The sequence below is a fragment of the Micrasema longulum genome, unplaced genomic scaffold (assembly GCF_059751315.1).
Source record: "Micrasema longulum isolate JH-2025_06_02 unplaced genomic scaffold, ASM5975131v1 h1tg000034l, whole genome shotgun sequence".
NCBI lineage: Eukaryota > Metazoa > Arthropoda > Insecta > Trichoptera > Brachycentridae > Micrasema > Micrasema longulum.
In genome coordinates, this window is record NW_028277241.1 from 675,351 (window position 1) to 701,835 (window position 26,485).

The 26,485-nt window shown below is 32.4% G+C and overlaps 1 protein-coding gene and 1 long non-coding RNA gene across 10 annotated transcripts in view; both read right to left on the reverse strand.

Moving 5' to 3' along the window:
• Rop (Syntaxin-binding protein Rop) overlaps positions 1–26,485 on the reverse strand; it is a 39,334-nt gene continuing 12,849 nt past the window's right edge. For 2 of the 7 annotated variants that reach the window (XM_088225153.1, XM_088225161.1), the window contains exons 5-14: positions 23,801–23,953; positions 21,129–21,186; positions 17,610–17,764; positions 7,130–7,284; positions 6,210–6,364; positions 5,056–5,136; positions 3,767–3,934; positions 2,362–2,558; positions 407–489; positions 1–226 (exon numbers count right to left, since the gene is read on the reverse strand). In XM_088225153.1, coding sequence (XP_088081279.1) covers positions 93–226; positions 407–489; positions 2,362–2,558; positions 3,767–3,934; positions 5,056–5,136; positions 6,210–6,364; positions 7,130–7,284; positions 17,610–17,764; positions 21,129–21,186; positions 23,801–23,953 — 1,339 coding nt within the window. In that variant the 3' untranslated portion in view covers positions 1–92. Of the gene's footprint in view, positions 227–406; positions 490–2,361; positions 2,559–3,766; positions 3,935–5,055; positions 5,137–6,209; positions 6,365–7,129; positions 7,285–17,609; positions 17,765–21,128; positions 21,193–23,800; positions 23,954–26,485 lie in introns of all 7 variants that reach the window. The other 5 variants (XM_088225145.1, XM_088225136.1, XM_088225121.1 and 2 more) reach the window with 3 other exon arrangements.
• LOC148285465 (uncharacterized) lies at positions 14,030–16,273 on the reverse strand. Of its 3 annotated transcripts, XR_015822100.1 has the most exons (4): positions 15,993–16,273; positions 15,503–15,593; positions 14,822–15,346; positions 14,030–14,673 (listed from the first exon to the last, which is right to left on the reverse strand). It is a non-coding gene; the product is annotated as an uncharacterized LOC148285465 (long non-coding RNA). The 3 variants fall into 3 exon arrangements; XR_015822098.1 differs by lacking the exon at positions 14,822–15,346 and having other exon boundaries at positions 15,993–16,265; XR_015822099.1 differs by lacking the exon at positions 14,030–14,673 and having other exon boundaries at positions 14,700–15,346.

Below are 26,485 nucleotides of genomic sequence, written 5' to 3' on the forward strand. Positions count from 1 at the left end.
TTTATTTTTTGCGTTTAATAAACCTCATCTTCCCGATGTTGTAATGGTGTAGCCAAGGTTCGGAGCGTCCTACCACCTGATGAAGAGCCAAATTAACCGCTGAGGCCAGCCAGGTCGTTGAGGAATCCCTTGGGAGTGGTGATGTGCGATGATCCGATTATGACCTCCCAGTTCTTCATTGCGGCGGTCACCTCGTAGGCGCATCGGACTTCCGATAAACATATTCCTGAAGACAAACAATCGGATGTTATAAAAGATAACCTGGCCAGCACATTATGATTTGAGAAATTCTTACTTCCACGAGAAAAAACACAAAAAGGCTTAAACAGGAAACTGCACTCTTTCAATAATTAAAAAATATTAAATATATGTTTCGAGTTGGTTATTTTAATAGTTTGGAACTTACCCCCAACAACAAAAACTATGAGCCGAGGAACGTTCTTAATGGTCTGCTGTGCCTTATCCTTGTGCCAGTGACCGTAGCGAGCGCTGAAAATCAAAAAGCAACCTTAACCACTTTTAATTTTATTATATAAATTACTTAGATCACAATGTTGCGAGTATGTCTGAATGTTTGCAGACTGGCTGGATTTCCTCCCTAGGGAGTTATTCAGATTTTAATTTGTCGCGACAGAGGGAAAAAAAAATTGAGAATGGAATATGGAAGTCTGGGCATTTGCAGTATTTCTCTCTTGGACTTGGACTCTTCGAACCCGCGAAATGAAAAAATTCCCGTTATTTTCTGAACACACCTCGTACTTAATTTTTTAATTGCTTTAATTGTTATTATTATTACTTTTTTTTTTTTTGAGATACAAAAGAATTCAATTGCATTTATTTATATATATTTACATATATTTTATACCTCTTAAAAAAAAAAAACAAAAAAATTCTTTTCTTTTTAAAATTTAAAATTTTACACGCACACATTGTTACTTTTTTTTTATAATCTATATCTAAGTATTTTATTTATACAAAACTACTGTGTTATAGTATTAGTGTAACATAATACTCTTAAAGTACACCACCAACACATGTTTTAATAATTTGTCTCACTCTGTTCCATTAAAATATTGCGTATTGTATATTTTTCAACTTATTTTTAAATATGCCTACACTTAAGATAATCTTTAGTTTTATATAAATTATCCTTACACTGTATAATATTCACCAGTCTGAAGATGCCCATTAGAGGGTGACAGTGCTAATTGGTCAAAATAAATAAGTGGAAGTGTACAAAGTATTTTTTAAATTAATAACTTGTATGTAAATATAAGTTATTACATCATTACAATGGAATTCCATCGAAAATTGTCAGTAAATAATTTTAATGAAAAAATGTTTGTATTCTATTAAATATGTATCTTTGTAAGGTTAAAGGCACTGCGTGCCGTGTATATATTTATAAATAAATGAATAAATATTAGGTCTGCCTGTATTTGAAATAAAATATGAATCCTTTATGGGTAATTTATAAATATCGGTATTATCAAGCGGGAGAACCATTAATAATCAATTATTAATTTGTTAATTGTAATATTGATTGCTTTCGATTCAATTTTATTTATTCATAAATTTGTATTAATCACTTTAATCACTTTAGTTACAAATTTATTAATAAATAAGTTGAAAATGTCATACCACAAAGTGAAAACTATTTTTGTAATTAAAAAATAAATAAATATTTCATTTATTTCTTGATAATAGCTGTCAAGTTAAAAGCACTCAAATTATAAAACAGGAATTTAAAAAATAAGTTATTTATTTTAAAGCGCACTTTTGTGTTTACAGGTGTTTTAATTAATTAATTTATTTATTATCCATTCAAAATTACAGAAGAAAACAAACAAAATCTAGATGGCGCCAAACTAATAATGAATTTATTTATATATAAGCCCAAAAGGCATTTTTAAGGACATATTTATACATGGAAAATTATTATAAAGGAAAGTAGAAAGACACAATGGTATTTAGTAGACTCGGTGGTAGTGGAAGCGGGAGAGAGGTGTTTATAATTGAATTTGATTCAGTGATCGTTTGAAAGAAGGCAACTTGTTATCAAAGAAATCAAGACCGGTATGTTTGTTGGCAGACCTAAGAATTCTGGGCATAGGAGAATAAAAACCATAGTTAGTTCTATGTAAACGGTATGAAAGACTAAGTTTTGTCTGAGGTTTCTAGTTGGAATATTTAATTTTATTGAGCTCAGTAGTTCAGGCGCATCAAAGAGTGAGTTGAGAATTTTAAATAGGACTAGAAGGTCGGATTTATTTCGACGGTCTTGAAGAGAAGATATATACTAGGCTTCTTTATTCTCTTCTTTAAAAATTTATGTCTCTTTCGTCTTGCTTATCTGCTTACCTGGTGGGGGCGTTGTAGGCAGCGCCGTGCGCTCGTCCCGCCGGCAAGGGCAGGAAGGGGAACTGCCTTTGGTCCAGCCGATCCTCGATGGCGTCCTCCATGATGTCCTTGATGACGGGCGTCCACCGGGACATCTGGTACGTTTGCTCCGTGATGCGTTCCTTGCGGGCCACGTTAAACTGCTTCTTGCGATTGCCCTGGAAATAAACACAGGCTCTAATGATTCGCAACGCAACTTTGTTTAAAATTACGCAAAGCGTACACCGAAATGGTAAAATGCAGCACTGAAAAACACAGGCGTTAGGAAAAAGCGCAAAGCAATTTTTTCATTTTAATATTTTCATCAGTTCATTAGCTAAACGACTCTGAAAGAATATATTTATTTAATCGAACAAGATGCTCTAAAAATCTCCATTACCGTCCTGAAGTAAATTCCCAAATTAAAATAAATTAACACCTAAAATATAATACTTTATGTACTTTTAACTGTATATTGTAAAAGCCCTCTGGGCGTTTATAGAATAAATACATATTGGATTTTCAGTGACCATTTGAATATTTATTATCTTTCAACTTGTAACTTGGAGAGGTCCGAGTAATGATTTGGACAATCAATGTGCAGCGCCGCATCTAATGGGATCTAACGCCCCGGCACTTACTAAAAACGAGATACTCCCTCATGTTGGAAAGGGTTCAGAAAAAAATTCTGAGGTATCTCTACATGAGGGAGTATGGTAGTTATCCGTGGCTCTATCCCGCTGGGTTCCTCTTGGGTATGCTTGGGACCAATAGTTTGCAACTTAGGAGGGATGGGTCTACACTGACCCATTTTTTCAAACTGTTAAGGGGTTTCATCGATAACTCGGCCATTTTAGAGAGTATTAATTTTTATGTTCCTGATGGCTATCTCCGACAGCATCAGCACAGACTGTTTTACCTCCCGGTTTCCAGAACCAACCTGCCTCTGGTCATGCCGATTGGAAGAGCAGTCAAGCAGCTGAACATTATCACCTTGGAGATCGACATCTTTCAAATCAGTAAAACTATGTTTAAGAGGCAAATACTCTTGCTATTAGAGAGTATTATACCATTACTCAAGGGTTCTTGGTTTGATATAAAGTTTTAATTTAACGTCTTAAATTCTTTGTTATTTGTTATGTTACTTTGTGAATAAATAATTTGAATTTGAATTTAAAAAGGAATGGAAATATTTAAGCTAGTCTCCCCTTCCTTGTAGGCAAGTGTCTGGTTCTTTGTGCAGACTTGGCCTACGGTGGGTCCGGCTCTATCAATGCGCACGAAATATAGGCACATTAGTAAAAGCTGTTTGCCTATAATCCAATATAAGAGTAAATTATATTAGCAATTAGCAACACTAACAGTGACATCAGAAAAGAATACTTACATCCAAAACAACATTAACCCCGAGGTGAGCCAGATTGGCCACCGTCTGCTTCTCCTGCTGGCCGAGCTCAGCATGGGTGACCAGCTTGTTGAGGTTCTCCTCGGAGATGCCATTCTTCGACATGGTGTACAGGGCGATGATGCGCATCTTGTCCTGCGTGGTCACAGTCTGGAAACAACGCATTGTCGATTTAAGATAAATCTGAGCATTTCAATTGCCTTCACTCCGTTTTAGAGATAAAACGTCTGACACCGTGTCCTATAAAGCGCTTCCGGGAATGGCAGATCGGGGGACGAGTCCTGCCTTGCAGGACTGAATGTGGGTCATCCTGCTCCATGTGTGACTCCATGTGTTTTTTCCATTTTGTTCATAAAAAAAATTAGCTTTTGCCCGTATTTATTTATTAATATACACGGCACGTAGTGTCTTTTACTATACAAAAAATACATGCTGTGTTAAAATCTCAGAGTAATAATGCGTAACCTAGAGAGAAGCCTATGCTTCATAGAACGCAAGCGATGTTGCACCGTAATCTTTGCAGTATTTTTTATTGAATAAAAAAAAAAACAACATGTTGAAATAATTTTATCTGGGTACTTAACCTTTAAAACACGAAACTAAAAATTTGAATTTGCATAAAATGCATACAACGAATTTTTCCCTAAATATTGGGAAAATTTATGTATATGGTAACACTTTTTTTAGTATGGCACCACAAAATTACAACTGTCATTTACATCGCGGCAATTTAAGATTTTTGTGATAACTGTTTAAACTATCTCTTTTTCACATTATGTATATAACAACAAATAATATTTCTATTGCCAATTTTTTAAACATTCTGCATCGTAATTTATACATGTAAAGACTAATCTTCCTAAACATGCGTCAACTGCATGTCACTATTTAGTAAAATGTCAAAATTAGACACTTCAACAAAAGGGTCAATTACACTGCGCCTACTTTGAATTTAGTTTGAGACAATAATTTACACATTTTTTTATTTACCTCAATTTTATTTTCCATTCACGCGGCGGCGCGCGGCTCGGCTCGTCTTTTGACAGATCGAATGAATTATGGAAAAATTTCGACGTAAAACCGGGGTTATGAAAAATGTAAAAAGCGTTAATTGGGGGGAATATTGAATGAGAATGTATGGAAAAAAATTGGGACCTAAATATTTCGGTGTAAAAAGCGGGAAAATGTAAAATCGAGGAACGTAAAAAGGAGGTTTTACTGTAATTTTAGTACATATAGCTAATTAGAAGTTATAAATAATAAATTTATACCTTGTCCAAAAGGATAGGTACAATGTTCCTCATATGATCCTTGATTCTTTCTCCTTCTGCATCTGTCCCCATTGCCAAATCCTGGAAGAAAAATATATTTATGACTAATATAGGCAACAAAATATAAGGGTTTCAAAATTATCTGCTACTTATCCAAATAAGTTAAAGGTCATTTCAAAACGCCGAAAACTAGGCGTTTTTACTGTTAACCATTGAATAAAAGGCATTAATTTAATGAGTAAATATGTTTATTTTTAAGAGATTTTTGGTTAGTTGTAATGCCATAAGTACAACTTAATGTAACAATACATTAGGTACTATTCCACGGCTCCACATGTTAGCAAACAAACATGGAAACTTAAATTTATTTCATTTATCTTTATACAAATTAAAATCAATACTTTTTAATCACTTCTTTTCTAAATTATAAAAATGTACCAAGTGTTATACTTGTTTTACTGTTTATACCATGATACATCGCCTCTGTTACTTCATTACTTTTTTAAATTAAATTCTTTATTTATTCAACAATGTTTGAGTATGTCCAAATGCTTGCAGATTGGCTGGATTTTCTCCCTAGGGAGTTATTCATATTTAAATCTATTTCAACAGAGGGAAAACATTTTTGAGAAGGGAATATGGAAGTCTAGGCATTTACAGAGCTTATGACCTGTCATTGGCTGGTTTAAGTGGCCACTTCACTTCACTTTAACTTCTCTGTTGAAATAAATTTAAATATGTTTATTAATTGTTAATTTGCAGCATACCTATGTTATAATTTCTTATTTAATTTTCCTTTATTGTATCTTTATTTTCTGCTGATTTTATTTTATGTATCTATATTTTCCATACTTGTGTACAGGTCTTTTTTTTCTTATAATTGTTTTTCAATATTATTTTATACTTAGTCGAAGGCGTAAGCCGTCGAAATAAATAAATAAATATAACGAGATAATTTAAAAGGTCTTCGTGTATCTCTAATCTTATTATTTTTTCTTTGCCTCGCGATCGCGATCGACCGGTTTGTCATCGTGAATTTAAAAAAAGCTTTAAAAAATATTTATATTCCTTAAGTGGGTCGATTTATGATACTTGAAACATTGAAACCTGTCCCTATTCACCCAGGATTACAGTATTACAGTCGTTGATCTAACCTGTTCCACTTTGCAGAGTTTATCCACGTAGCCCTGGTATGTCTTCATGCAGTCTTCAGCGAGGTGCAGATGAGTGGCATACTTGGAGAGTTCCTTCTGGTACTGAGGCATTTTCTTGATCATCTGGGAGAGATCGCGCATCGACTGCTTGTCTCCTGATAATGCAAGATAAATATGATGTACAGTAGAACTCTGTTTATCCGAACTCCAGTCAACCCGATTGCCAAATTATCCGAATCGTTATCAGGAAATAAAAAAGCGTACGCGGGACCTCGCCGCTCGAAAACGAGTTTTTTTTATCTGAGCGATTAACATTGCTGGACGTATTTGGGATTCGAGCTGTCAGTAGGATCACAGAGAGTCACATCTTGCTGAATGGTGTGATTCTATATAATACTGCAAACTTCCAGTTGTATTCCACCGGCGACACTACTGACTACTCCAACTCGTTTTAATATAATTAAATTGCGATGTTTAAAACATAACAATAAAAATATTTGAAGTTAAAAAAGATGGTTTAAAAAGTTGTCATAAAAGTGGAAACAATTTTGCCGCGATCTATATGACAGTTATTTTTAGTGATGCCATAGAAAAAAGTGATACCATATAAATAAAATTTCCCAAAATTTAGGGAAAAAATTATTGTATGTTATTTTATGCAACTTTAAAATTCTATATTTGTTTATTTTTATTTACACGTAAAATAATTTGAACACGCTGTTTTTAAATCAAATAAAAAAACAGATTACATAATATTGTTTGAAAAAATATAAAAATATTTTTAGTGAAATCATTGAAAATAGGTAAAAAAAATTATTGACAATTATCACCATTTTTCTGGAAGTATATTTACACTATAGTGTAGCAAATTGCTCCCTTGAAAAATGTAAAAAGGGGGTTTTACTGTATGTTAAACATACCTCCGCCCATCCTCTTGGACTCGGTGAACTTTTTCAAATTCTTGGTGACATTCTGCGATACAACGGCAATGTGCTGGTGGCGAAGGTCCACCCACAGTTCATCATTCTCATCCAGCAATACTTCCTTCATGGGGGCCCCTGCAGACGCTTCGTACCTGCAAAAAACAAAATACATTTAATATTTAATTACTCTTTATATAATACTAGCTTTTCCCCGCGGCTTGGCTCACATATGAAGGAGAAATTATTTAGGTTATAATAAATATATCGCTATGAAATAAATACGATGATCTGTACGCCTATTGTGACATAACATCGTTATTCTGTTCACAAATCCAAAATTCTACTACAAAACCACAACAAAAAGCAAACCAAACTAACCATAGATAAAGCAAGTCAATTGTAAAAATTTAAAGAATCAATTTCAACAATGTTTCGAGCATGTCCAAATACTTGCAGACTAGCTGGATTTCCTCACTAGGGAGTTATTCATGTTTAAATCTGTTGCAACAGAGAGGGAAAACATTTATGAGAAGGGAATATGGAAGTCTAGGCAGGGACACAACATGACATAGCGCAGTTCAATTGGCGAAAAATCTCAATGTGTCTGCTCGTAGCATGGGGCGCATATTAAAAAATGAACTACGATTGAAGCCCCACAAAACATAACAAACATAGAAAGGATTTAAAATGTTCAACGAAAGTTTTTAAAATACCTAGATTATAAAAACAATAAAACGCTTTGCACTTACAGCCAATCTGCCAAACAAAATGGATTTTTCACCCTTGAAAATAGACGCACTATATCTGAATTATGCTATTTACATAAATTATTAAATAATAAAGTAGACTCTCCAAAATTAATCTCAATGTCCCCTTTCGCGTGACAAGAAATAAGTATTTGTTCCATCTGCCAGTCTGTAGCACTAACTATGCACAAAACTCTATAATGCTTTTTTTTCATCTATAGATATATTTTACATGCCCCTTAATTTATTTAAAAATAAATTAAGATTCATTTTTTCTGGCTGCGATACGATCCCACTTACTATTTAATAATGCTCACACTTAAGCTTGGGTTTCCTAGGAAAACGGTGCCGATATCTTAACGGCCGTACGAACGGTGATGCGGTGAACGGCCGCCGAAACGGTGACTAGAGAGTGGTTTCCTAGGAAAACGTTTTCATATCTGGCGGCCACGGCAGCTTATCTGTCAAAAATATGCCCTAGAATGCGATCTGTCATATTTGTCGTTATTTATGAATAGTTTGTCACAGTTTTATTTAATTTTAAACATTTTCGAAGGCATGCGACCTTCTCGTGCACGAAAATTGTATTAAAAAAAGAGTCAACTCTTTTTAAGATTTTTAAGACAGTGAATTCAAGGAGAAATACTGTTTTTCGAAGGAAAATATGAGGCGCATAATTACTCTAGTAAAACTCGATTTGGAAGGACACAAACGAGATGAGAAAATACCAGTAGAACTCCAGGGCCTATTTGCTATTCGGTACTGGGGTAGTAATGAGGCATGTAATGAATAATAATTTTGGCAATATGTAAGTATCGTTTCTGTCAATTCATTTGACAATTTTAAATACGTAAATGTTTAATGCCTATAGATATTAACTTTTGATAAATCTTCCAGATTCAAGACGACTCTGCTGATATACACGAATTTAGTCACCAAACTATTTCAACATCAACATCAATTGGCATGAAAAACACCGGACTATATTATAATGAAGCCAGTGTCCAGAACAAATGTAGTTATATCCGGCTTATTTTGTATGAGAGGATTTCTTAAAGTTATAGGTGCAATAGATTTTTTTTTTTTAAATTTATTAATAACAAATTTAAATACAATATTAAATACAATTTTTTACATTTTTCAATTACATATATTTACATTAACGTTTCCCATTACGTAAAAGAAATAAACAATTCTTGTGTACATAATGGGGAGTGACGTCTTATAATAGATTATTTTATTTTAATCAATATTATTTTTAGAATAAAATAAATAAATTACAAAAAAGATATTAACGATGTTTTCAATCAGTGTTACATAAAGAAGAATTATAGATGTAATTTTTTACTTCTTTCTTAAATATATTGTATTCCTGACTGTACTTTTTATTATCTTTGTTCATTTCATTAAAGAAAAATATTCCTCTGTAAGTATAATGATGTTGTGCAGTAGTTGTTTTTAATTAATTTAATCCATCACAATAGATCTTCACAGGTTGCAGTGACGTCAGGAGTTTGTATACAAGGCCTACTTCACAATATCTTTGATATCCGATAATAATGCTATTAACAAAAAAGGCATTTGAATTGTTTCAAACAGATAAAATATTACTCCCTAGTTTACCTCACCCTTTAGATAAAAGTAGAACTTTATTTTTCAAATTTGATCCTGTACTTACATTTAATTAAGTGTGTTTGCAATAATTGGATCAATTCAAAATAATCCTCATTTAAATGATTTCAGTATAATATTAGATGCTCAATTTCAACATTCGAAATTCATTAATGATCTTGAAAAAAAAACCTTGATCAAATTTGGGCACATGATATCATACAAAGTCCTATATCCAAGCAACATTCTAAAACAAAATGTCTCCCTAGAGTTAAAAGTTTTTAATGAGAAAACAATTGGTGGGTTTAAAGTGCGTAGCGCCTAAAAATCCAGAACTGTTTGTAGAACCCGAGAGTACTCTAGATTTTAAAAGTATATTTTGTAGATGGTGGAAGATTGTAAATGGGTAAAGTGTATTTGAATTTCAGAGATTCAACAATCTTCACAAGGAACCCATTAGAGAAGATAGTGTAGATCATAAAAATTTTCTAAGAAACATGTCCCTTTGGTTAAAAACTTGGAGACTCTCAATACCTGAGAGTTAGTCTCTAGGTGTACAAAAATTTAAATCCCCCATTACTACATTGGATGCGTTTTCAATGTTGATCCTATATATATTTTCCATGCATAAAGTAGAATATTTACTCTTGAGTAAATTTCAAAACGATAACTTAGAAGCGAGGTTCGGCTGTTATCGTCAAACGAGTGGAGCTTATTATTGTATTATTTATTTGCAAGTCTTAGAGAGTGAGAGAAAGCTTTGATTTAAATGTGCTGTAATATTGCTGGAGTGGAGTGAGGTTTTGGTAGGTATGTGAATATGAGAGTTAGTGTATATGAGTGTGAGGGTGGGTTTGTGGAAAGGGTGAGTGTGTGTTTGATACAAGTGGATAGAAACATCTTAAATTTATAATGTAAAAACAAATATATGATTTATAGTTTATATAATATATGTTTAGTCTCTCTGATTTGATGTTATATGTTAAACTTTTAAATAGTATTCCTTGAGTATGTTGGATTTATAAATAAATATTTGCAATTTGTAAAATATCATAATTACTTATAATCACATCTATATAATAACTAATTTTAGTTTATTTAATCCTGTAATTATTGTTATTAATATCATACTAAATGGGATATGATAAGGTTTGCTGACGATATTGCTATGGTTGCTGAAAGTGAAGAAGAACTGCAAGAGCCCTTACAACTATGGAAAGCATTCTTCAAAATAACTACAGTATGAAGATAAATAAAGACAAAACTAAGCTACTGACTGTAGGCCGAATGCAACACCAGATAAGAGTAGTGATGTCGGGAATACCACTAAAGAACACCAAGGAGTTTCTCTACCTCGGGAGCAAAATAACTTTGGGACGGTTGGTCTAAGAGCGAGGTCGACAGCCGTATACATCAAGCTAGACTTGCATTTAATAAAAGGTCCAAAATAAAAGAATCAAATAATATAGACCTAAAACTAAGAATACTCCTAATCAAGACCTATTTATGGAGTATCTTGATGTATGGCTGCGAGACATGGTGCCTATCCGAAAGAGATAAACGGAGACTAGAGGCTTTTGAGATGTGGTCCTATAGAAGACTACTAGGAATTTCCTGGAGAGACCACATTACAAATGAGGAGGTTCTCCAAAGAATCGAAGGTGGAAGGCACCTGCTCAGGACCTTGTCCGAAAGGCGAGCGAGATGGATCGGTCATGTAATACGTCAAGAAGGCCTGCATGTGCAATGGAGGGGATGACCGGGGGAACAAATTCTAGGGGATGCCCACGCCGAGAGTACCTGGAGGACCTATTAGAGGACGTGCGCTGCTCATCATATGTTGACTTTAAATGAGCCGCACAAGACAGGGAGGAATGGAGGAGAAGAATGAAAGGAATTGCTGCCAGCCAATCCCAGGATTGAGACCAGAGAAGAAGAAGATCATACTCAAATAATTTTAAAAAATACATTACATAATAATTTATAAAATAAAAGGTGTATGTTTTTGATTAAATAAAAATAATATATGCAATAACTACATTTTTATTTGTAACTGATCTTGGTGCGTTCTATTCCTTCACAGGGCCAATTTCTAGTGTTTTGGTGAACAAATCATGATATCATGTAAACAGAAATAAGAGAAAGAAATATTTTTTTCTTTTATTTAGGAAACATTAAGTACTATTACATGGTTTTATAGTATGCAAAATTTTATGTAAATTATGTTTTTAATACCTCTTATGAATGTACACATTATTGTTATTCCATTTTGTATTATAATTTTATATGTATTCTTCTCCTTTTTGTAAATCATGAGAAATGGAGTTTATACTCACATAATATATTCTCTATTGCATAATATTTATGTAAATTTAAGATCATAATGAAAAATTCTCAAACGATAACGATACTAAAACGATTTCTTGTTTAGCATTAGGTCTTATACCCATATATATGTAACTCATATAATATTTGTACTTTTATACAAATATGAACCAAACTTTTCTTTTTTAAATATCTCTTTGTAAAACAAAAGAACCAGAATTCACTTTACTTTATGTTTTCTTTAATATTCATTTATGAACTTGTAAATATTATAGTAACAATTTATACTGGAACATCAGAACTTAATATTGCTTACTTTATATAAACTCTACAGATTTCTTCTGAAAAATTACAATCATCATACACTTACTTCTTACAGACACCATAATATATACTTATAACTTTCATATGTAATAATATACAAAACTAATTATTCTTTTCTCACTTAAAATTCTTATATATTTTTTATTTTTTTGTCACATTTAATGTTTATATCTTTTTAATTTATGAAAACTTAATTGGTCTTTTTATGTTAAAAAAATGTTGTTTTTAATACTTTTTTTTTATTTTTTTTAAAAAAGAAATATTTGCGTTCTTATGATTTACCCAAATATTTAATAAAATAAAATAAATAAATAAACTACAAACTGTAAGTTCGAAACCAAAATGTCTTCAGCGTTTAACTAATAATTTATGTACCTCACAACACAGTATTGTATAACTTTTAACTCTTTAGGAATATCATCTGCTTTATATCATACAAGTATATGTCCAACCTCTTTGAATCATAATTAAATTCATTTTATTAGTCTGTCAAAATATAATATATGTAGTATTTTACATAGTAACAACAAATATAAAGAATACATTTGTCATTACAAAGCAGACATTGTTATCAATTCATTATTACTCTATTATAGCTATGTAAGTACTCACCTAGAATTTGCATCCATAATTTGGAATCCACAATACATTACTTATATTGACAGGCTGGAGAAAGTACAACATATTTTTTAAAGCATTTGAATTTCTGATGCTTTCTTACATTTCATGAGATTACTTAGCATTAGGTCTTATACGCATATATTATATGTAACTCATATAATATTTGTACTTTTATACAAATATGAACCAAACTTTTCTTCTTTAAATATCTCTTTGTAAAACAAAAGAACCAGAATTCACTTTACTTTACGTTTTCTTTAATATACATATATAAACTTGTAATAATTGTAGTAACAATTTATACTGGAACATCAGAACTTAATATTGCTTACTATATATAAACTGTACAGATTTCTTCTGAAAAATTACAATTATTATACACTTACTTCTTACAGACACCATAATATATACTTATAACTTTCATATGTAATAATATACATAACTACAAACTGTAAGTTCGAAACCAAAATGTCTTCAGCGTTTAACTAATAATTTATGTACCCCACAACACAGTATTGTATAACTTTTAACTCTTTAGGAATATCATCTGCTCCCTATCATACAAGTATATGTCCAACCTCTTTGAATCATAATTAAATTCATTTTATTAGTCTGTCAAAATATAATATAGTATTTTACATAGTAACAACAAACATAAAGAATACATTTGTCATTACAAAGCAGACATTGTAATCAATTCATTATTACTCTATTATAGCTATGTAAGTACTCACCTAGAATTTGCATCCATAATTTGGAATCCACAATACATTACTTTTATTGACAGGCTGGAGAAAGTACAAAATATTTTTTTAATATATTTGAATTTCTGATGCTCTTTTACATTTCACTTGAAAGACTTTTATTCTTTCTTTTTCCACTGCTGGTTTTATATTTTTAAACTTATTTGAATTACTTTTAGAATAGCATTTAAAAATAATATATTGCTTTTTTTACCACAATATGTTATTATTTTTTTAAGATGTTTTTTTAAATTAACTTAAATTTATTGTCTTTTTTTCTTTAAATATCTCTTTTTACAAAGAGATATTTAAAGAAGAAAAGTTTGGTTCATATTTGTATAAAGAACTAACATTTTATGAGTTATATGTATATATATGAGTATAAGACCTAATGCTAAACACGAAATCATTTTAGTATAGCATACTTGAGGATTTTTCATTATAATCCTAAATTTACATAAATATTATGTAATAGAAAATATATTATGTGAGTATAAACTACATTTCTCATGATCTAAAAAACGGAGAAGAATACATATAAAATTATAATACAAAATGGAATTACAATAATGTGTACATTCATAAGAGGTATTTAAAACATAATTTGCATCCAGGTAAAAATAGTTTGCTCATATTTATTAGTACATTTTTGTTTTTATGATCAGTATTATTCTGGGAAGTGTTCATTTCAGGGGAGTGTCTGCCTTCCTGGAGGTGGATCTGGTGAGTCCGAAGTAAGTACTGCTGTGGGTATGGTGTCATTGGATTTTTCCATCACAATAGTGAAGGTAGATTTCAGAAAGTCTTGTCTCCCGTCTGTTCTACATTGTATGGCGTTCTGGAATGGTCTTCTGTGGCAGTCAGTAAATATAAATACGTGGCTCGTGTTGAGAAGTTCTTTGTGGATAAAGGTTTTCTTTGGACTGTGGTGGATGCCTGGTGTTTGTCTGATGTCTGCGAGTCTGAGTCGTAGGTCGTTGACGAATGTCCCCTTGTCCTTGCATGTTGAGGCAGTGAAGAAATCGCGGGAGCCTAGTAATTTCTGCTGGCAAACATTTGAGTTCGACTCGCACAACAAATCTAGTAGTACTATCGGGAGAGTATCTACCCTCTCACTACTCGTATCTTGATCTGCACTTGGGTGAAAATAATTTTGTAGTATGTACTTATTCTGAAAATAAAATTCACAATGAATGTACAGGAAAGTTATTGCAACCTACCTTATGTATCTAAATAAGAACTTATTACTGGTGTTTATGGAGTTGCTATAAAACTAGTTTGAACTTGTCTCAAATATAAATGGGAGCTCATTTACATACCATATTATTTAATTGAATTCGGTGATAAGAATCCTGGAACAAATGTATTAATAAGTCCCAAGTATGTCTACATTTAATCGTTTTTCTGTGCCATAAGTTTACTCATTAAAAACAATGTTTTGAGTATGTCCAAATGTTTGCAGACAGGCTGGATTTCCTCCCTAGGGAGTTATCTAGTTCTAAATTTGTTGCAACAGAGAGGGAAAACATTTTCGAGAAGGGAATATGGAAGTCTAGGCACTTACAGGGCTTATGCTCTGTCATAGGCTGGTTTAAGTAGGCATTTTACACATTGTAACATTCTCCATTCTGCCTATGTTTTAACATCACATTTCCTCAACTCTTCCATCTGTTTTCTTTTGTGAAGTAAAAGAGCTGAAACTTTTATCATATGGGTGAGATTTATTCGCCTGAACCAATTCACCTACGACGCAAATTCAGTATTCCCTTCTCAAAAATGTTTTCCCTCTCAGTTGTAACAAAAATTGTTTATATTGGTGACTACTCTTTGGTGTTTGTAGCTTTCTAGAATAAATAAATGTAATAATTAATGCAGAAAAAATATTATAGTAATGTTTATACAAGAATTACATTGGTATACTTATTTGTATCCATCGCCAAATTTGTTGTATTCATTTCATGTTCAAAGGGCATATTTTATTTAAAATTCATCAAACTTACTCTGTTAAGATTATGTTCCAGGCATTTTTCTTGGCTCTTTAATATTCATGGAGAACTCCTTATTTTAAATCACACCCATGTGACTTTTAATCTGAAATGTTGTGTGTTATTTCATAAAATGTCAACTTCAAAATAGGTTAGGATTTGGTAAGGTAACCTAATAAAAAGTTTGATAATGTCCTTACAAGACAAAATGCGTCACATTTTACACCCTTGTAAATAAAAAAATAAAAGGATAATTGAATCCAATAAAAGCATTTTACTTTGGATACCTTACGAAATTTTATTATAGAATTCAACCAATTATCTGCAGACACAATAAATAGGTTAGGATTCCTTGGAATCTATTACCTATAAACAATGTTATAATAAATGTTTTGAATTAGAAAAATAACATTATGATAGATGCTTAGCTTTTTTCTTGTAGCTTATAAACATTTGCTCTGTTATTTTTATATGATTCTATTGTTATTTACATTTTAGTACATACCTGATATTTCAAGCGTTGTCCCGATATTTCTTCACGAACTTTGTTTCAACTCGACTTTTTAATAGTCTTTGCTCTTCCATTACATAAATCGTCATGATTTTTACAAAATTAATCAATATTTCGTCATTTTCAACATTCCGCACCACGTTTGCACTCATTTTGACAGCTAAACGGTAACCGCTTCGCGACAAAAACCGTTCGAAAACAGTTCGCACCGCTGTGACGGCCGTCCTGCAAATGGCGGCACCGTTGCTTCGACGTTACGTTCACGGTCAACGCTCTCTAGGAAACCGGCGCCATTGATTTACATAGTCAACGTTTTAATGACGTCATCCGCCGTCCCGTGACGGCCGCTTTGTGACGGTACCGCTGTCTTAGGAAACCATAGCTTTACACACACCTGAACACTTACTCCTACACTAATACACATAAACACGCATCTACACTTACTCTCATACAAATACACATAAACACACCCTTTTGTTGTAACACAATTTAATAATATGATTTTTACTTATTATTGTATATTTTAGCTTTTCTTATGTTATCTTTAATTTTAACCAAATTTACATACTTATGTTTCACTGTTGCACTTGAATGTAATTTCTAATATATCTAAAATTCCATAGGGCGTGTAAATAAATAAATATGTATGATTCTTATTTAGAAACTTTGCTGGTCTGTCTTTAAACTGTATTTTTTTTAGTGTTACTATATCATTGTTGACTATTTGTTTCTTTAAAATAAATAAATAAAATACAAAAAGTGCAAGATTTAATGCCTGCACAAAAGGTAGTTAGCCTAGCAAAAGCAAAGGTGTTAAAACACTTGCACGTTGGTGAAGAGATTTTTTTTTACGGTTCAGCAATACGTAAACAAACAAAACGATCATGTATCGTTACCGTGCAAATTAAAAGACAATTTGGACCAGCGAATTGCTCTGCGAAAGCAAGCGCCTGCATCAGTGATGGTTTGAACAGGGCTTAAACGCAAATCAGCAAATCTACCGTGAAAAGATTTTAAACGATGCGTTGTTACCTTGGGCACGTAAAAAATTTGGTAAAACCATTGGACATTCCAACGTTTTTTTACAAGAAAAAGTTCCCAGCTTCATTTCATCACAACAGTAGCCTCCATATTCCCCGGACTTAAACCCAATGGACTTTCCTATATGGTCCATTCTGGACGCCAAAGTATCGGCTAAAAAATATGAGACGGTCGAAGACTTAAAGATTGCTCTTCCCCGAGAATGGGACAAAATACCGTTAGCCCACATTCGTGCAGCGTGTGAAGCCTTCTTAGACAGACTCGATGCTTTTATCCGCGCTAAAGGTGGCTACATCGAACAATAATTATTTTTTTTTAATTAATTGAAATGTTTTTACGATATACTTACTGAAGTTTTTAAATTCAAAAAATCAAAATCGACAAAATTTCTGTAATTTTGTCGATTTTGATTTTTTGAATTTAAAAACTTCCCCTGCCCTTAAGTTATTATCAGTAATAACATTCCTAAATTAAATAAAAAAAATAGGAAGGTATTTAGGGGTACCTTTAATTCGTGTATATTTTAATGAACACCCAATATGAGACGGTTAGATAGGTCAATACCCTTACTTATAAACATCATTCTCAATGGACAGCAGATCATACGCCATGGCCTGAAGAGTCAGCTCATGCAGGAGGGGGGACACGCAGTCAAAACCTCGGTCTAGCAGCAGGAGTTGGGAGCGAGCTTTCTCCGGGCCGTCTCCCATCGTAGAATCATCAGCCTGGACAAACAAAAAATACAGATTTGCAACAAAATTGATAGATTTTCAGCAGAGATAAATATCGATGGTAAAATGCCAAAATGGTGCTTCAGCATATTTTATTTACTTAAACTCTTTATATACAGTTTACATGCGTTTGCATAAGGGCAGGCGTATTGCCTTAAGGCAATCTCTTCCTGCTAAATCTAAATCAGTGGTATGAACTGGAGATGGTCATTTCTTCATTAAGTTTTTTACCACTTCTTCTTCTACTACTACTACTACTACTACCATCACGCCATTTCCCCGTAGGGGTAGGCAGAGAGAATGGACCGCCACACACGTCTATCCTGGCATACACTCCTAGCCTCTTCCACATTCATACATCTTGTCATACATGCCCTTCGGTTCTGTCTGCTTTTGACATGACCAGACTTAAGATTTTGGTTTATCTGATCATGCCACGTCTTCCTTGGTCGTCCTCGTCTAACGTTGCCGTTCATTTTTGCCATATATACTTGTTTTACCATTCTCTCGTCGTCCATCCGTTCAACGTGACCAAACCGTAGCATAGAAAACATTTTTAAATGTGTAATTTTGAAATCCCGCAAAAACGATCATCGCATTGGCCACGCCCCTAATATGTCACAATTCATGTTAATTTTGAACTTTGTAACCGTTTAAATTTTATAGAACATTGTCACGAATCTTAATGTCACAATTATCATGTCACGTTTTTCTAGGGACATATTTTTTATAATTTATTTTTTAATGTTACGTATGAAAACATTTCTCCACAATATCCATATTGATTTTAAAAATACAATGATTTTTTCTAAATCCATTTCATATATTTTTATTGATATTTGTAGTATGTGATATTTCCCTAGTGAAGTTTTTTTTGCAATTATTTATTTTTGATTAATAAAAAAACCTAGTATTATTAACCACAAATTGAGGTGATTCCAAAAAAAAGCAAAAAAAACTTGAGATTTTTTATATATTTTTTTTACATTTTTTTTTTTTTTTGCACCACAACAGGCCAGGAGGCCTAATTACAGTAGTGAATTACATCACACAGCACCCAGGCTTGAGAAAAATCACATTTTAATTTTTGTGTTCTCACCGGGAATCGAACCCGGAACCTTCCGTGCGTGAGTCAAGCGTCTTGACCACTACACCACGGAGGCCGCCGATTATGAATCATTAATTAAAAAAGAAAACCAACTTTAATTGGCTCTTCAGGAAAGCTGGCTACAGGTCACTTAGTAAATTTTGCCTTTTCACCGTCGATATTGAAACAAAATTAAATAAACGGCCGACTGACGCTTGCTTATGTTTAAAATGTATGAAATAGCAACCTTCAATAATTGGAGATTTAGCAAACGCAATTCAGCAACAAAAACGTCACTGATGTAATTAACGATTAGTTTTTTATTTTCAATAAAATTAATAAATAGGTAGCTAATGACGTTATGAATAAATTGAAATTATGGTTTGACAAAAATATATTATCTTTAAATACGGAAAAGACAAAAATCATTCCATTTTTTATCAAACAAAACTAATTTAGATTCAGTAATAAAATAATTATTCACCAAAGCAATTGCAACAAAGTTATCTGCGATCTAACATGTTCAGTACTTGATACAACAAATAAAATTAAATATCTTGGTGTATATAGTTACACAGACCAAAACTTAAAATTGAAAGACCATATTAGTGAACTAGTTAAACGTATTAGAAAATGAATTTACATATTTATTAGATTAAGAAATATTAAAAAAATTAACCATTAAAAAAAGCTTATTACTCAATTGTACAATCTTTGTTACAATATGGTATTGTTGGATGGGGTGGTGCATATGCCAATATATTAAACCCTTTTAAAATAATACAAAGATTAATTATTAAAGTGATTTTAAAGAAACCCTCAACATTCATGGTTCGTAGGTTTTCACGGCCTTCAGAATACAGATAGTGTTTTTCTGGGTTATTATGCCGTGTTTGTGGGCTTTGTATTGCCGACGTTTCGGAGCACATTGCAGTGTCCATCTTCAGGGCTGAATGTCAACATTCAATACGAAAATTCTACATAAATTAATTCAAGTTCATACCGTAGACACTATTTATAAAATAAATTTCATTCTACAAATTTATAAAGAAGAAAAAATAAAAGAATTTGAGATGAATAAGTCACTCAGATACCAAAATAATATTACAATGCCTAAATTCCACACAAGTTATGGTCAAAATAGCTTTGTCTTCAAAGGTGTAAAAAAATACAATAATCTCCCCATTGAACTAAAAACTATTAAAACTAAATATCAATAAATAAATTCAAAGTAAATATAAAGAAATTTTTTGAACAAGTGTAAAAACTACATTTAATTTGCATTAGTATGAATGTATTATTATTTTCTGTTTTCCTTTTATATCCTATAATTTTTTTTTCTCATGTACTCGTATATTCAAAATTATATAAATTCTAATAAATAAATAAATATGACAGTGTAAGTCACTCTCCAAGCACAAGAGTTAGTCTCTTTTTTGGAGAGTTACAGTTATAACATTTACTAGATGTATAAACGTAGATTTGAATAGAATAAAAAAAAAACATATACCATTTATAAAATATATTGAAAACCAAAACCCGTTCGTTTACTGGGGTCACAAAAAATATTATTCCTAGATGTGACACGGCAACAGGGCCAAGCCAGGTTCTTCCAGATTTTGACACGCTGAGCTAAAAGGGTTATCCCTCTAAATTTATTTCAACAGAGAGGGAAAAAGTTTTCAAGAAGGGAATATGGAAGTCTAGGCATTTACAGGGCTTATGACCTGTCATTGGCTGGTTTGAGTGGCCACTTTACACACTGCAAGCATTTGGACATAATCAAACATTGTTGAATTACTACCTGGTAAAAGAAGAAGTATAAAAATTGGAAAATTGTTTCCAGGCGTTGCCTAGTAGGTGATTTGGTTCAGCCGGATGAATCTCACCCACGTGATAAAGGTTTCAGCTCTTTTACTTCACAAAGGTCAACAGATGGAAGAGTTGGGGAAATGTGGATGTTCAAACATGGGCAGAATGGTGAATGTTACACAGTGTGTAAAGTGGCCACTCAAACCAGCCAATGACAGGTCATAAGCCCTGTAAATGCCTAGACTTCCATATTCCCTTCTCGAAAACTTTTTCCCTCCCTGTTGAAATAAATTTAAATACGAACAACTCCCTAGGGAGGAAATCCAGCCAGTCTGCAAGCATTTGGACATAATAAAACATTGTTGGGTTATCCCTCACTGATCTATAGCAATAAACCCACCAATCCACTTTGAATAAAAGTTTAAATAAATAAATTAATAACAGACAAACAAAAGTTACCTTGTACGATTCCAGCTTCTGCTTCACGTGTTGGGCAAGATCTTCGTTGAAACGGTCACTACAACAATAGTTTGAAAAGAAAAAAACATATGATTTCGACCACTCTATGTTTCTGCACACGGAAATAATCATGTTTGATGAATGAATATATTGCATAATTATTGTGAAGTATCTTTCAAGTATTGTACGTTAAAATTCCACAAGAAATTTCTTGTAATAAATACTATTATTTGGCATATGATTTATTGCTCCTGTTTCTTACCACAGTATTGAGTGAGTTTCTAGAAAACATATCTCAATTATGTTTTTATACATAAATTCTTTTTCTGTTGATTTCAATGATACTCTTTTGTTTTTTTTAATATCTCTATATTTTACTATTACTTTGTTGATTTTAATGATACCATTATTTAGTATATTTGATTATGTGTGATTCTTAATTTATATAATTTATATTTTAAAAATTATTTCCAATTATGTTTTTTGCATTGTATTCTTTGGAATTTTATTATTTATTACTTATACTTTGTTTTTCAGGATTGTAATTGTATTGCATCACATGTCATTATAATTTAATCTAATTAATTTTACTATGTATTTTTATTGTTATTTATTATGGCTTGACACGGGCATAGCCTAAAAAGACTTAATAATTTCATTAATATTTAAACTAGTGTAATTTTGAATGAATAAATAAATAAATATAACAACTGTTTAAGTTTGTAAGTGAAAATTCTTGATGGAAGTTCATTGTAATTTATTATAGAAATAAAAGAAGAGTGATTCTTGAATCCACAAATTTGGAATATCCGGTGACCGGTTTCATCGCTTTCGCGTCATCTTCGAGACTGGTATCCTCATTAAGGAATTTAATGTATTTTTACAAAACAGAGGTAAGGATAGAGAATTCAAAATTATATGAAAGTAAATGAGATACAACTATTTTTGTCTTAAGGATCATTAACAAAAGTTTTCAGGTTAACTAATGAGTTGATATTTATTGATATTTTTTAGTTAAATGAAGATAAGATGATCATTCTTATGCTTCCAAACTCCAATCCAAGGACAGTATATTGCAGTGTAAAACCACATTTATAATAAATATTTTACTTTGGCCCTGACAGGAATCGAACCCGGGACCTCAAGCATGGTGGACGAATGCGCCAACCATTACACTACGAGGCGCACATCCCCATTCGATTTCCTTTATCAGGATTTTTACCTGTAGCTCAATCACAAATAATTATCGACGTGCTTAAAAACATGCTAAGCATTTGAGCGATCACAATGAACAATAATGAACATGCTTAAGTTATCGCAGTCATAAGTCAACGCGGGTGTTATCTCTAAGTCAACGCTCTTTATTTTTTGTTTTCCTCGTAAATGAATACAGTTCATTGGCGAATACAATACAATATGTTGCATTTGCAAAATAGTAAGGAGTATCTAATATAAAAAAGTGAAAATTAATTTACAAATACTAAGGCGACTGTTTTTCTTGACATTTGGATTGCCAACCGTCGGCTAAATGCAATGAAAAGCATGATGAATAATAAATAAATAAATAAAAATAGCAGTTTTGGAATATTTTCCATACTTACACTGGTGAAATTCAAATATGTGATGCGCAGCAGGATTATACGTCGCGAAATGTAAATATTTTGACATTTGATAGTAGGTGTTCACAGATGTTGCATTGTGATCGCGAATACGATAAATTACCATGGTGAGAAATTGTTATCACGTCGCTTATTAGCACGTCGATAGTTATTTGTGATTGCGCTACTGGATGACGAGTTCGGATAAACTGAGTTTTACTGTATTACACATTTAAAAAATCAAATTGACGTCGGCTTCCTCGGTTTATTTAAAATCTTTATCTAGGATTGTGCTTCTATTTCACAAAAAGAACTGTATTATTCGTCCACCCAGACACAGACAATGAAGTCCGAACCCGAAGGTGGCTGAGCTGGCACATCAAACGCAGCATATATAGATCATCTGTTACACGAGGGTAAGGGTCCAAGAGCACGGAGAATATTGCAGTGTAGAACCACACCAATATTTTGTGTCGACCATCACAAGAATGGAACCACGGACCGATGAAGTCAACTATATATATATATATAGTTGGATAATTTATATAGCGCCATTTTTGTGAAAATCACCTCAAGGGCGCTGTACAATTAATAAATATCCCAGTACGTCTTGCAGCTACAGAGCGCATGGACGGTTGGGATTCTAGTTCCTCGTTTTCAATTAAGATCAATAAAAAATTATAACAGATAGGAGCTAGATTACAGGACGTCTTGCAGCTACAGAGCGCATAGACAGTTAGAAATTTAGCCCCCATTTACACATTGACAAATAAATTTAGTGTATTAATGATACTAAAAAAAAATAAAAATAATATGAATAATAAAAAGGAGTAAGATTACAACACGTCTTGCAGCTACTAAGCGCATAGACGATTAGAATTCTAGACCCCATTTATAAAATTTAGGTATTTTTAAGTTGGTATATGAAAGCTAGATAACCAATCATCGTGCAGCTACAAAGCGCATGGACGAGTGGAATTCTAGCAAAGTTAGAATGATATCAATAAATTTATAAAAAATAGAGCATAGTAGTAAGTTTGTATATCAATCGTTCCCTTTTATCTTAAACTCCACATACTTCCTGTATCGGATGGCCGGGTACTCGCCGAGAGTGGCGCAGAGGGTGGCGATCTGTTCGGCGATACGCTCCATGTTGCCGTTGCGGGCGTCCTTAAAGGCCGGGTCGTACCAGCACTTGAAGGTCTCTTTCGCATCCAAAGAGAACACCTGGACAGGTGATCAAATTACACAGATCAGTTATGGAATTAAATAGATAGATGGATGAATTTAATTTGTAAAAAACAACGGTCATTTTGCAGTACGGGTAAACGTCGTTTTACGGCGGGGTTTCGTTCCGAGAGACAGCGCCGTCAAATGAACACAAATATAATGGAAGATATAAGTTAAGGTTCCTTGTCAAAATTCTAAGAACAATCTAACATGTTTATTCAATACATATCCTATAATATTCTAAATAAATTCTAAATGTATTTAATAAACACAGTTTAAATTAATTTACAAAATAAATAATAAGTTTATATTTGAAGCACTAACTTTGTGGTTATTCATTATAATAAAATAAATAAAACAACTTTGTTTTTAACCACTAATTTTTATTTTTCACCGACCGGTTTCAAAGCAAACAAGCTTCTTTGTCATGGTTTACGTAACTCATTTGACGTAGTTAACCTTTTCACTAATATTCCAATTACAGATACAAAAAAATAATCTCTCAATTACTTAACAATGCAGATTTGGATAAAAAACTGATTTCTGATTTATGTAGATTGTTCTACAGTCATGACGAAACATTTGATATCTACCTACTTTAAAGACAGTGTTCTGAAATAAATACGTAGGTCAATAAAACAGGGTATATAAACAAACATGCACAAAATAAATAATAAAACAAAGTTATTTTACTAGAAGAAATATTATATTAAAAAGCATGCTATATAATATTGTGCATACCAGGGGTGTGCGGTGAGGTTTTCAATTAGGGAAGCAGTCAATTGGGTAAAATATGTGGCTATTACGAACACGGTAATTCGAATTAAGTACTTAACTTAAGTAAATAAGCTAAAAAGAAGTCTTTTGCCATAAATTCAGCATAAAAGAGTTATATTTCATAGTTTAATATTATAATGCTGCGTTGTCCCCCCACTTTCCCATCAGACATTGTTCCAATTCATGAAGGTACTGGACATTCAAGAGTCATTGACACATTTCCGGTGATGCGGCTACAAGAGTACATCACAGCAGAATGCTCGTACGAGGCTTTCTTGTAATTTGAATTATTTAATTCCAAAAACACGTACGACGTTTGCTCAGAGGAATTTCTCTTGTGTGGCCCCAAGAGTGTTCAATGTCCCGGATGAACATATTAAGTTCTCCAAAACGAAAGCCATTTTCAGGAGTGTACAAGTCTAAGTAGTAGGGAAAACTAAGTTTTCCCTGAAGATGGCTCCTGCAATGGTAGCCGAAACGTCGGATCAAATCCAACATACCCGGTATTACCCAAAAAAGATAAATAATATTAAAAAATAATTCATTTGTTTAACAAATTACTGGTAACTCGCAAATGATAAAAAAGATAAAAAACACTAACGATTGTAACGTTTTGTCCCATAATTTGTCCAAATTAAACATCTGGTGCCAACAAAATAAATTGCAACTCACTATAAGCAAATGTCAAGCTATGAGATTCTATAAAATAAAAAATCCGATTCTATTTAATTATATGTTAAATCAAATTAAAATTACTGATGTTTCTACCGTGAGCGATCTGGGTGTTTTGTTCGATTCAAAATTATTATTTAAAGAGCACATTATTAAAATATCTAACAAAGCTGTAAAATTATTAGGATTTGTACTTAGAACCGGAAAAGATTTTAATAATATAAATACATTAAAATATCTTTACACATCTCTAGTTAGAAGCCAACTAGATTATAATTCTCCAATATGGTCACCTTATCAAATCACTTTCTCAGATTCTATTGAGAGAATTCAGAATATAATGGAAGAAAGCCATTTTCAGGAGTGTACAAGTCTGGATTTTGTCTAAGGGAAGAGACCATTGCGGGAGACTGCTGCGAGATATTGCATAGATTTATATACTATTAAGCGTGTTGTCCAGATGCCCTTTGAAATATATGTATATTTTTTTATTTTGGTATTATTTAATTATGTTCGTGCTTCCACTTTCCATTGTGTTGTATCCCAACCTTGGGCCCTTGGCGTCATAGAGTTTGGGATATGTTAGTATTGTATTTTTTTGTAATGAATGTATGTATTTGTATGAATAAATACAAAATGAAAATAAAAGCATTAATAAATGAAATAATACCATCATGTCAACCGATTGAAGTGCTAAATTTGTTATAAAACAACCACAACATACGAAAAATAAACACATATTGCTATGTTAGAATTGCTTCCACAGACCTACTAAAGATCTAAATTTGCGCATGTGGGGACTTGTGAATTCAGTACTGGGCGACTATACGATCCAACAGACTTATGCAGTTCCTTATTTCCTAATTGGATGGAGCAGTGGATTATACTTCAGTCCTAGCAGGCCAAAGCTTTTATGAGTGTTTGTCGGAATATCCATCAAATCCATCTCAGATCGCTACAATTAACCTACAGCTGATTTTATTGCATAAACAAAATAGATACTGATTGTTTAGAAGTCAAATTTTTGGGGAAGCATCGGTTCTATCCAATCTTTTTTTTATATATTTTTTTATTTATTTA